The following is a 13,352-nucleotide window of genomic DNA, read 5'->3' as shown; positions in this document are numbered from 1 at the left end:
CATTTGATTTTTCCTACTGGGAAGTTAGAATTTCCGAGGAGAAAGCGAACGCACCATTAGCGAAACGGAAGCTTACATATCAAGGTAACGTTATCTTAAACATTTTATTTACCTACCAGAGCAGATTAAGATGAGGATCTTACTTAGATCGTTGTCTATCGCTGGTTTCATCACCCAGTTACCCATCACATTTAGTGAAGTGGACCCAAGCGTTAGCGTGCGTTCTTCTTTCTACCCATGCTGCTCTGTTTACAACTCGCTCGCAGGGACCGATGACACAACGCTCTTGCGTATGCGCAGCTTTCTTGGCAAGTTCTCGTTATGAAGGACGGGTACCAAAACGAGGCACCGTTTGAAATGACGTGAATCGGTGCTCGGTCGGTACTATAGAAAAGGCGTTCCTCTTCGGAACGAAAACCTCGTTGTCGCTCTCAGCCGCGGCCGAAGCCATGTTTGTTCACACACAGGTGTAAACAAGCGGTGCACTAATATATTACTATGACTCACTCTGATTGGTTAAGGGTCAAACAAAGGCGTGTCATTCGCCTGGGGTAAGTTCCCTTTTCATTCAGAGGCAGAAATTCAACAGCAGAGCTGTGAATCATGATAAAAAGGTCTCTCAAAAATGACAGACCGTCAGATGTGTAGATCGTAAAACGGTCTAAAATCGTCATATCGCCCAGCCCTAAGCACGTCTATAAAAAATACCGTGATAATACCGAAAACCATGGTAATTTTGGTCACAATAACCGTGAGGTTACATTTTCACACCGTGACAACCCTATTCTGAGGTATAAAACTCTGCCCTGGGTCTAAAACCCTGCAGATAGATTTAGTTTCTATAAACACCAACAACAAATAAATAACAGCAGCTGGATTCTCCTTTGTTCCTTAAATTGAGTCACATAGTTCTGCAAGTTCACATGTTCTACAGCAAGCTCTGCCAGCTGATTGGTTCTTTTAGTGACATCAGTACATCAGTACAGTTCTGGTCCTGAGCAGCATGGATGCATTAGTGGATTTTGCTGTGATCGGTGTTCAAAATGGATTAAAGACCAGACAGGATATATAATCAATCAAACATAATATTATAAGGCTGTGAACATGTATAGATAACTTTATCATACATTCTCACCAGCCAGTAACTGTACTTCATTTCTCAAAATGCACCAGACTGATGCTTTTAAATATAAAATGTCCAAAATTTCGTACTGGGGGACCTGCCACCAGACCCCCCTAGAGTAGACCACCCTCTAATGTAAATATTCATCATCTTTTTCATGTCTGCTGTTTGGTGCTGGTGCACACCTTGTGGTGGAGTAAGAACTGGATATATATATATATATCTATATCTATATATATATATATATATATATATATATATATATATATATATATATATATACATGCGTGCACCACAGCTGGAAATTTTTCTAGGGGAAACACTGTAATAATTTTATTTTACAACAATATTTACAACAGTGCCCCTATTGGCTGGCAGATGTGGACATAAACTAGGGCTGCACGATATTAGGAAAACCTGCGATATTCAATAGCAATGATTAATGTTGCGATGACGATATTACTTGCGATAAATAAAAACTTAACTCGGGAACAAAAATAATCAAAAACAAAGAAATTAAAAAAATCATAAAAATGAGAAAAGCAAAAGATGTGAGGAAAGGGAAAAAGAAAATGAACAAGAAAAGGCAATCAGTGGATCCCGGGAAAAGCAGAATCAGCAGAAAGAGCAGAACGTAGCTAACCCGGGTGTTTGCTAACCATCAAAACTAAGTGCCGTATGAGAACTCACCCAATAGGCCAAATGGGTGAAGAGCTCTATTTGATTAGTTAATAAAACATCATGCTTCCGTTTGACAGAATGCATTATGTGTAGCAAGCATTTGAGCTGACCATTCATTGCGATATTTATCAGTTCTTTGCTATATGCATATTGTGCATGCTGATATCACGATAACAATATATTTACGATATATTGTGCAGCCCTAACATAAACCCAGTATTGTGCCCATCAAATTAATATATATTAAAATATATTAAATAATAATAAATATTAAAATATATTATTTTAATATGGTTTTAAAAAATAACTTTTAAAGGAGAAAATGTACATTCATCCTGCACACCTCTAAACATCCTGTGGAGTTATTATTTTTAAATATAGCCTTTTATTAAAATGTTCTATTTAGGCAACTATCAGCTGGCAACAAGTTATTTAACCCCAACGGGTGCAATGAGTTGCTTCTCATTTCTTAAACAACCATGTGGAATGACACATCTGGTGGTCGTGGAAAAGATGTTAGTCTGTGTGAGAAGGGTCAAATCATTGGCATCAAGCAGAGAAAACATCTAAGGAGATTCCACAAACGACTAAAACTGGGTTAAGAACTGTCTAACGCATTATTAAAACTGGTTTGATGAGTCCAGATGGACCCTGTTCCAGAGTGATGGTGCATCAGGGTAGGAAGAGAGATGAAGTGATGCACACATCATGTCTAGTGCCTACTGTTCAAGCCTGTGGGGGCAGTGTTATGATCTGGGGTTGCTGCAGTTGGTCAGGTCTGGGTTCAGCAACAGGATGTGCTCCAAGAATGAGGTCAGCTGACTACCTGAATATGCTGAATGACCAGGTTATTCCATCTTCCCTGACGACACGTGAATATTCCAAGATGACAATGTCAGGATTCATCAGGTTCAAATTGTGAAAGAGTGGTTCAGGGAGCATGAGACATCATTTTCACACATGGATTGGCCACCACAGAGTCCAGACCATAACCCCATTGAGAATCTATGGGATGCGCTGGAGAAGGCTTTGTGCAGCGGTCAGACTCTCCCATCACCAATGCAAGTTCTTGGTGAAACATTAATGCAACTCTGAATGGAGATAAATCTGGTGACATTGCAGAAGCTTATCCAAACAACGCCACAAAGTATGTGTGTTGAAATCAAAGCTATAGATGGTCCACTGAAATATTAAAGTGTCACTTTTTTGTTTTGGTGTCGATTTTTTTTGGGCCAGGCGGTGTAGTATGGTGGTTCAGAAGGTTCAGCGAAACACAAACGCTGCAACACAACGACAAAACCTACTTCATCAAGTGGTAAATGAAGTAAAATTTAAAAGGTAGTAACCTTGTAATAACTATGTCAACAATTTGTGATTAATTGTATCAAACCATTAAATATATGGCTAAAAAATGCATGAGTTGTTAGCCCATCATAAAAACAAAAGCACACCCATCATAACCTTGCACAAAGTTTACAGCATACTTTTGAACTGCATTACCTGGTTCTTTTTCCAACACAGCAAAATAGTTGTTTTACGTTGTTCTTGCTGACGTTTCGGCTAATGCTGTAGTGGCGCAACAACAGCGGCAAGCTCTGAGAAAGGCTACAGCGTTAGCTGAAACATCTGAAAAACAAAGTAACACAACTTTTTTGCTGTGTTGGAAAAAGAACTACGTAATGCAGTTACAAAAAAAACAGATTTAACTTACAAAAGATATTCACTTAAATTTACAAAACAAACCAGAGAAACTCTTCCTCGTATTTGTTAATATGTTGGTATAATCTAACAAATCTGGTTTCTTCTTTACAAACTGTATTTTTTACACTTTACAATATCTCTTTAGACAGGCGAGAGTAAGGTGGCCAGATCCCATTCCCAACTCACCAAATGAGAGACGAGTGTGGGCCAAATTTCAATGCAACAAGAATTTGAATAATTGCACTGAATTTCCACAACAAAATGACACTAAAAGTACCAGTAATATTCTAAGATCAATGTTTATTTTTAGATAATTTTGCACTAATAACATCCCACTGAAAAAATATCAATAGCCTACTCAATTTGCAATTTTTTATTCCTAAATAAGAAACAAAATGGTGTTGTTTTTTTCTAAAGTGACAACAAAACTCAGAAAATATCACTAACTTTAATCTCTGAAAAAAGTCTGATCTAATCTTAGAATTCTGACTTTTTCCTCAGAATTCTCAGAATAAGTGATCAAGGCTTTGGTTCACTTCTCTCGACATTTCTTTAATGTGCTTTAAAATAATTTAGCTTGTCTGAAACAACACAACCCCAGCACCTTGTCTGTGTTAGAATCTTTGAGTTTTAGCATGAACCTGTCTAATTACTGGGAAACTTGCTTCTGACCTACATGTTTTTTGTGATTCTGAGGTTTGCTGTCTCATATTGGACTCCTTCCAGGTAGGATAAAAAAATCCAACGTGATCCATTTTCAGTTGTGCGCCAGATTTTGTAGTCGTACGCTGTACAAAAAACAGTCATAGTTGCTCACTCTGTGTTGACTCCAGTTGGGTTTGGAGAGTGAGGAGACTCATCCAATATGGCAAAAACAATGTTATGCTTTCCAGCGCCCAATGAGACATCTACGTATTCATGTCTACGGTTCTCTGATGTTTCCTGGATGCCTAACCAACAACAGCCTTCTCCAGACAGCGCTAGGACAAATAACGCAATGTATTCATTGCCACAGAAATCAATCAACAGGGATGTCCCCAATGTACCGTAGAAGAAGCAAAGACCTTATTTTAAGACATAAAAGACCGAAGCACCACTATCTGCTCATGTCTCAAAGAAAAGTCTAAATCGTCCCAAGTCGTTCCAAACGAGATTGTTACTAAGCTGATACCATCTTTGTACTTTTTCTCCTTAGCAGATCTGATGCCCAACATTTCTCTTAAGTGCTGTGATTGGCCCGCGCTAACACTATTCAGACCAATGGTAGACCTGCTGAGGTTACAAAAGGACATGGCTAGACTCACCTGCAGAGCACAGTCTTTGGGTACTGCTACCATTGGTCTTGATTTCTGGGCTAGCGTACCGGTAATTTTTCCGGCCATTCATCATTCAAAATCTCTGAACTAACAGAAAAACTGCTGACTATCTTTAGATCAACAACAGCTGTACAATCTGTAGATGTTCTTCTGCAAAATATAATAAACCAATGACCATTTAGGTGATGTTCTGAAGGAAAAACCATCATCATACATCAACGAGTCCTCTTCATTTTGATCATCTAAACTCTAAAAATAAACAATACTTTCCATGTGTTTTTCACTACATTATTTTGTGTGTTGTTGATGAAAACAAAATGGTTTATATCTGTATGTGAAAATATTGAACAGCACAAAATAACTATGATATACACTCACCTAAAGGATTATTAGGAACACCTGTTCAACTTCTCCTTAAAGCAATTATCTAATCAACCAATCACATGGCAGTTGCTTCAATGCATTAAGGGGTGTGGTACTGGTCAAGACCATCTCCTGAACTCCAAACTGAATGTCAGAATGGGAAAGAAAGGTGATTTAAGCAAGTTTGAGCGTGGCGTGGTTGTTGGTGCCAGACGGGCCGGTCTGAGTGTTTCACAATCTACACAGTTACTGGGATTTTCACCCACAACCATTTCTAGGGTTTACAAAGAATTGTGTGAAAAGGGAAAAGCATCCAGTATACAACAGTCCTGTGGGTGAAAATGTCTTGTTGACGCTAAAGGTCAGAGGTGACTGGGCCGACTGATTCAAGCTGATAGAAGAGCAACTTTGACTGAAATAATCAGTCGTTACAACCGAGGAATGCAGCAAAGCATTTGTGAAGCCACAACACGCACAACCAACCCTTATATACCAATGGTCTGTTCCACAACACGCACAACCTAGAGGTTGATGGTCTACAACAGCAGAAGGCCCCACCGGGTACCACTCATCTCCACTACAAATAGGAAAAAGAGGCTACAGTTTGCACCAGCTCACCAAAACTGGACAGCTGAAGACTGTAAAATGTTGCCTGGTCTGACGAGTCTCCATTTCTGTTGAGACATTCAGATGGTAGAGTCAGAATTTGGCGTAAACAGAAGGAGAACATGGATCCATCATGCCTTGTTACCACAGTGCAGGCTGGTGGTGGTGGTGAAATGGTGGGGGGGATGTTTTCTTGGCAAACTTTAGGCCCCTTAGTGCCAACTGGGCATCGTTTAAATGCCACGGTCTACCTGAACATTGTTTTTGACCGTGTCCATCCCTTCATTGACCACCATGTACCCTCTGATGGCTACTTCCAGCAGGATAATGCACCATGTCATAAAGCTCCAATCATTTCAAACTGGTTTCTTGAACGTGACAATGAGTTCACTGTACTACAACGGCCCCCACAGTCACCAGATCTCATCCTGATAGAGCATCTTTGGGATGTGGTGGAACGGGAGCTTCGTGCCCTGGATGTGCATCCCATTAGGGCTGCAACAACGAATCGATAAATTCGATGAAAATCGATTACTAAAAGCGTTGGCAACGAATTGCGTCATCGATTCGTTGTGTCGCACAACTCTTCCAAAAGCGCCCCACCCCCCCTCCCGCCCGCCGTTGCGCGCAGACCAGAGCAAGTCAGATCAGCGCGAGGGAGAGCCGCAGATCAGCGCGAGGGAGAGCCGGCAGATCAGCGCGAGGGAGAGCCGGCAGATCAGCGCGAGGGAGAGCCGGTACCGACAGATCAGCGCGAGGGAGAGCCGGTACCGGCAGATCAGCGCGAGGGAGAGCCTGCAGACTTGCGCTGCTGCGAACCGGTTCCGCATTGTTGCGCTGCGATCCAGGCAGCTGCTTCCAGCGCATGGTCCATTCTCAAAGTGGCGCAACCAAAAAAACTATAATTAGCACACGATCGTTCTTGTCTGCACATGTTCTCTATTTTCTGTCTTATTTGTGCCTGAAGCGCACTACTGCGGAGCTCATCACCTGTGCTGTGGTGATGTCACCTCACGCAGCATCGAAAACACGCTCTGCGCTTTGCGGTCAGGAGATCCCTTTGATCTGCTCAAAAGTAACTGATGAGGTGAAAAGGTAAGAATCCAGGCAACAGATTTTCTGGAGAATTATGAGGAGATGCAGGAAGATGAGAGACAGACAGGACAGGAAAATAGTTAAATAAAAACAATAAAACAAAACAAAGTGTTGAAAAGTAAAATGTAGGTAGATTTATCTCCACTACATGTTTTTACCAGTAAAAAACAATAAGTTATACACATGTCATATTTATACATCTGATACAATTCAGATCACCTTCAAAACTCAGTCACACACCCAGGGCCGTTTCAAGACATTTTGGGGGCCAAGGCAAAATGCCCCCCCAATAACTGGGCTCCCCAGAAGCCTCTGTGTAATTCATACCCTCTCCAGTAGTGGTAGTTATACGGTGTTTATAAAAGCCCCTCAGACATTACTGACATGTTCTAATATTATCAGATGAAAAACTAAATTATCAGACATGCTGTCTCATCTGCTTCTTTTCTAAACTTGCAAAAAGTAACAAAACCATTTGAAAGCCGCTATTTGTGGATTCTCTGAAAGTTTCCATGGAGTGTGTGACAACTTATTTTATCATTGATCCTATCGTCTAATCTCACAGCTGAAACAAGCATCCTTAATAATCTGTGCACAGGAAGCTTACCGATGCTGTAGTAAAACAAAAGGTATAATAATTTATTATTAATAAAACCTTGTTGCAGCACTAAAGCATAAAAATGAGATTTTGCATTAAATATGCAAAATATTTACATATGAATTGTTTTAGAGCCCTTTTATTGGCAGAATCTGATATTAATTTAGTTCTTACAAAAAATGGGTCCCAACATGGTTTGTGTGGCGTTGCCATAGTGTGACGTCATAGGCACAGATCCCCTGTCCTCTTGTTTGGAAATGGAAATATGATCACCCTACATTAAACAAACTGTCCACCCGGGCTTTTGCACTGCACAGAGACGCTTCACTGCCTATGACTTTGAACGTCAGTTGAGAGTCAGTCTCATGCAGACTGACCAATGAAGAGAGGGCCTCAAGTTAAGACCCTCTCCTCATTGGTCAGTCCACACGAGGTGGGTCAAAGGTTACTCCTGGCTGGTTACGTGTTGTCAGGCATTCAAGTATTGAGTATATTTACTGCATATTACAGTAAAATATTCTGTATGTGACCATATTATGGTGATCCTCGGGTCGTGATGATGGAGCCCTTGAATATTGTTGCCCAGGGTACAACAAAGTGTTAATCTGGCCCAGGTTCTGCCGTCACATTCCCGCAGAAACTGGTTGATCACACCGGGGCCAGACTACTAGCATGTAGTTTTACAACCACAATGTCCTCGGAAGCAAAAACGCTTTTAAAAGGGAGGGAGGAGTCCTAATTGTTGCTGCAGGCGTTTTGTGTGAGAGTGCAGTTATATACTGGTTAATATATTTTTGGGTTCAGTTGCTTTCATGTGGCCTAATGTGAGTCTATTTGGGATCATTGGAATGATCAGCAGCATTTCTTGATGTGACTTTATGGCAGTTGCCCAGGGCATCATCGCAAGGAGGATGGCATTCATTTACTTTTGTTTTATTTGGTATTTTTTCAGTCATTTTTGGAAATAGTGATCAATTTTGATTAATTCACAGCCTATGTTTAATTACATTTAAAATAAATGTCAACAGATGAGATCAAACAAAACAGATGAGAATTGCCCTTAAGCTGTTTAACTTGGACCAAGCATTTTAGGTCACAGATAGATGTAGCTTAGGGTCTCTGTCTATACACCTTATAAGACAATTTAGGTGATGGCATGTTGTTTTTCTGCTATTGAACTGTTTTCTAATAATGTTGTGTTAAATAGCGTGAAGGAAGGAGAGAAATAACGTTTCCCTAGCAGTTTTTAAAAATTTCCCCATGTAATCTGATTAATCGATTAATCGTGTCGAGACCCCATCCGATTAATCGATTATCCAAATAATCGTTTGTTGCAGCCCTACATCCCATAGATCTCCAGATGCTAGACCTAGGATGCTATCCTATCAATATGGGCCAACATTTCTATAGAATGCTTTCAGCACCTTGTTGAATCAACGCCACATAGAATTAAGGCAGTTCTGAAGGCGACATGAGGTCAAACACCGTATTAGTATGGTGTTCCTAATAATCCTTTAGGTGAGTGTAAATGGTCTGTATTCGTATAGTGCCTTCTTAGGGTTCTACAACCACTCCACAACACAATCAGTCATTCATCCATTAAGGTGATGATGTGCTACAATGTAGCCACAGCTGCCCTGGGGCGCACTGAGGGAAGCAAGACTGATGAACACTGGCACCAACAGTTTCTTCGACTATCACCAGCAGGCAAGGTGGGTTAAGCATCTTGCCCAAAGACACAATAGCAGCATTCTCTGGCGGGAGCCGGGATTGAACCTACAACATTCCAACCACTGGATAATCCTCTCTACCTCCTGAACTACTGCTGCCCTGGTTTAAAAAAGTGTTCACACAAACAAGGACATCAGACTGCATCGTGGGACTTGTACTTTTTTCAGAGTAATAACATCTAAATACCTAAACTTAACACAGAGAACATTAACAATATCTGCTTAATCAGTAATATGTAACTCAAAACCTGGCTTTTTAATTGTTGCTACCAAAGCCAAGTAAAAATACGAAATGGGACATGATTCCTGGTCCATGAACTCAGCACTGCAAAGGGTAAACTCACACAAGCAGTTACAGACCTTCCATGTGGGTGTTGTAGTTGCCTGAATTTTTTTTATCTGAAATTTTTATTCATATCTCTTTGACATTAATCAGAATAAACATTAAAAGAATAAAAAGAATAAAAATTGGTATTGGCTAGTAGGGGACCCATGTTGACTCTGTTAAATGTGTACCTTTTGTTTGAGAGCCAACCTAAAGAGAACCCAACAGCTGAAACAAGAGTCCTCACAGCAGACTAAATAACTTAATCTAACCAGTTCTGACCCTGAAATGACCCTAAATCCCAGAGCAGAGGGAAGAAGAACCTCAAAATGCTTTCATGAGACTTGACCTGAACCCTCTAAATATTTCCTGGAGTCATCTTCTCAGCTCCATCTGTCAGAAAGCTCATGCTCTACTGTGGAAGTCTTCCACTGACAGCTTCTCATCAGGCTAAGAGCCAGAATGTTAGCTCACCGCAACATGTGCTGTAAGCTGGGGTGCATGCTAGCTCTCATTTGACATAAAAAGAGGACACTTCGGGCTCCAGCTGTGCAGCCATGTCAGAATCAGTTACATCAGGCAGGACATTCTTTAACCATCCAGCAGGTAGCAGAGTGAGCCATCGGGGTATTGATCAAAGGGAGAGGGTGTTTTAACGTGAGGTTCACTAACAGATCAACACGCGCTCAGAGGCGGCTGCACCTCAAAGACAATCTGGTGGTCACATTCCCAGCATGAGTGTGCTATATTAGCTTCAGAAACATCTAAAAATGACAGATGGAAGGTTGGTATGGGTACACAGCTAACTTACAGAGCTAGAAAAATAAGACAAGAGCTGATGTTTCTGGAGAAAACGCCACACTGGCAAGAGCATCCATCTTCCAACGTGCTCAGTCATATAAATGTGAAGACGCACAAGGACACAGACAACACAAACACTCAGCATTTCAGATGAGACTGAATTTTCACACACACACAGAAAGGCATTAAGATCAGCATGTGCTGATCAGCACTAGCTTGTGGTGCTGATCCTGTCTGCTAAAATGGTAGATCCCAAATTACTCCCCTTGCAATCTGCCACCAGCGACCATGGAGGCAAAACAGGAAGAAAGGAGGAGGAGATGGTAGAAAAGAGGACATCTAGTGATTTCCCTCTCCTTGTGCTCCCTCGGACAAAACATGCTGATGTACTTGAAGGTACAGAAACACACAGGAGATGAGAGGATGCTGTTGATACTTACATGAGGATTCTGTACCGAACATGGCTGGGCCAGGAGCTGTGATGGAGAGAGGAAGAGGAGGAGAAGGAGGAAAGAGAGGAGAAGGGGGAGGGAGGGAGAGGGAGAGAGAAAGAGAAGGTTGATGAGCAGGCAGCTACACAGCGGGGGTCATCAAAGCAACACAATGCAGCCAGCCGGCTGTCGCTGCCTCCCAGACGGCCAGATGCCTCCGCTCGGCCGGCCGTTGCTGCTTTAAGAGCTATCCTCTGCGCACACGCAGACCGACTCGGTCCAGCCACCAAACCAGGGGCCGTTTAACACAAACAAAAACAAATCCTTCCCAGAGATGCCAAAATTGTGTCCAAAACGTCCAAGATGGAGATGTGGCTGACGCTAGCTACTGCATCCCTCCGCTTTCTGCAGTCTATATCCTCCTCTTCATCCTCTCTGCTCTGTTGTTCCCTCACTCCTCATTCCACTGTAGAAATTACTAATGAAGACAGAGAAGGGGGTTAGAGACTCTTTCCAGGGGGATAAGGAAGGGATGGGAGAGAGAAAAAATAAAAATTTGGAGAGGAGCTGCTGCTACTGCAGCCGCTGTAATACAAAAGCTATACAAGCAGTAAGTGACGTGGGGGGGGGGGGGGGGGGGGGGAATTGCCACTCGATAGAATGACGAGGGAGCAGAGGGAGACAAGAGGGGATGGGGGGTGTTAGACTGAAGGAAACATACTAAAGAAGGAGGCTAAAAGGACAGGAGGTGGTAAAGAAGACATGAAAAAGAATGAGGATGAAGATGATCTCCCTCTGCTGGAGGGGGCAGTGATTGGGGGGTGGGGGTGTTAGAGTGTTAGCTTGACAACTTGAAGTCAAAGTACCAAACTGGGCGAGTTCCTAACACACAACCATTTGCACAAGGTCATCAGCTCCATCGGCACCACATCATCAATCAAACCTCATATAGTCGTTATTCTACCGATGGTGCCATTCACCTAGGGCTGAAATGATTCCTCGAGTAACTCAAATAATTTGAGTACAAAAAAGCCTCGAGCCAAATTCTCTGCCTCGAGGCTTTGTTTAATTCATGTTTAATTAATTCATGGCTGTGCAATCGTCCGGGTTCATGTTTCACCCGGACCAAAATAAGTGACGCTGAATGCACATGCGAGTAGCGAATGTAACCTAACTTTCTCTTAAGCCATGGCGGACAACGTGGACCCCGGTGGAGCGTGAAAAAAGCGAAAAAGAACGATGACAGAAAAAGGTGTGAAACCATTTTTCACTTTGTAAGGCGTTTTCGCATGTAAATGTCACTTCTGCAAGCGGACTCGGAGGTCCGCTATATATTCTGCGGACACTGTGCGACTTTTTCATTTGTAGCACTTAAAGGCAGGGTACGTAAGATTTAAATGTGAAATAACTTTAAAAATGTTTAATTTTGTCCATCTGACCTAGTTTTATTTTAAAAAGTAAACAATCTTTAATATTTCAAATTTCTCCTAAGTCCCTCCCCTGCCCTGTAGAGCTCAGTCAATATTTCAGCAAGCCTAACGCATTGACCAATAGCGCTGCATTACCACCAGGGGTAGCTGTCAATCATCGAGAACGAGCATTAGATCTCAGCGTGCACAAGCACAACAGTGTCACGCGCCTCACTCGGCTCACTGTTTCGTGATCTTTGCAGCCTGAAAACGGATGAAGCTGGCAAAGTATATTTTGGACAGGTAAGTTATTTATTGTTTTTCGGATAAATTTACTTAAAATCTTTCTTTCACTGAAAGAAGTAATAGAGCAAACAAGCTTTGTATGTTTAGTGTCCTATTGGCTAATGTAGCATTAGCTTGAATGGTAAGTCGACATGAATCGATGTTAGTCGTTGAACTATTTATGCTATATTTGGAAGAAGTTTGAGTAACGAAAGGGGATTTTAGTTATATTTGTATGGGAGCTAATGATTAGTGTGGCGTTTAACTATAGGCCATATTAGTACGGGGCTGAAGTTAACTTCCGATTCGGGAAACGGCTAAAAGGCCAATACACCCAATTTTTCTCTACTCTGACCATCTTTAATCTGCTCTAGCTCACAAACTACAACAGCCACACTGTTCAAACCTGTTCTAGATTATTCTATAATAATAGCAGATTGCATACAACCTTGTTTGGGATTTGTGAAACCTTTCCCTGATTTGTGAAACTTCAGCAAAGCATGATTTATGCGTTTTTTCAGCATCTGGCCAACGATGGAACAGCTGTAGCTCAAGAAGTACAGCCCCTACACTATTCAAACCTGTTCTAGATTATTCTACAATAATAGCAGATAAAATAAAAAACTGTGTGGAATACACCTTACACAGTAAGGATTCCTGCACTGTGTCTTGGTGGAAAGCTTCTTGAAGAGCGCTCATGTATCAATGCTCACATTAGAGCAGTTTTCACCTCTCTATAGTCAGGTTCCAAAGTCATTACATCGTTGGAGGGTAATGTTTCCTGACATCAGCAGCAATGCCTTTTCTGAGGTTCAGAATTTTTTTGTCCCCAATAAAGTTAAAGAAATACACTTGAAAATCTTACATAGATATTATCTGTGTAATGAA

At 41.6% G+C, this 13,352-nt stretch overlaps 1 protein-coding gene across 9 annotated transcripts in view; it reads right to left on the bottom strand.

The window, feature by feature from the left end:
• Window positions 1-13,352, bottom strand: part of LOC107395255 (suppressor of tumorigenicity 7 protein homolog) — a 124,001-nt gene that overhangs the window by 85,038 nt on the left and 25,611 nt on the right. For 6 of the 9 annotated variants that reach the window (XM_054732759.2, XM_054732760.2, XM_054732755.2 and 3 more), the window contains exon 2: window positions 10,780-10,815. The exons of 1 other annotated variant lie outside the window; for it this stretch is intronic. In XM_054732759.2, coding sequence (XP_054588734.1) covers window positions 10,780-10,801 — 22 coding nt within the window. In that variant the 5' untranslated portion in view covers window positions 10,802-10,815. Of the gene's footprint in view, window positions 1-10,779; window positions 11,073-13,352 lie in introns of those variants that run through there. 2 more of the 9 variants (XM_070550255.1, XM_070550256.1) reach the window with 2 other exon arrangements.

This window comes from Nothobranchius furzeri, chromosome 4 (genome assembly GCF_043380555.1).
Source record: "Nothobranchius furzeri strain GRZ-AD chromosome 4, NfurGRZ-RIMD1, whole genome shotgun sequence".
In the NCBI taxonomy this organism is placed as follows: Eukaryota; Metazoa; Chordata; class Actinopteri; order Cyprinodontiformes; family Nothobranchiidae; genus Nothobranchius; species Nothobranchius furzeri.
This window is presented reverse-complemented; position numbering and strand designations above follow the sequence as displayed.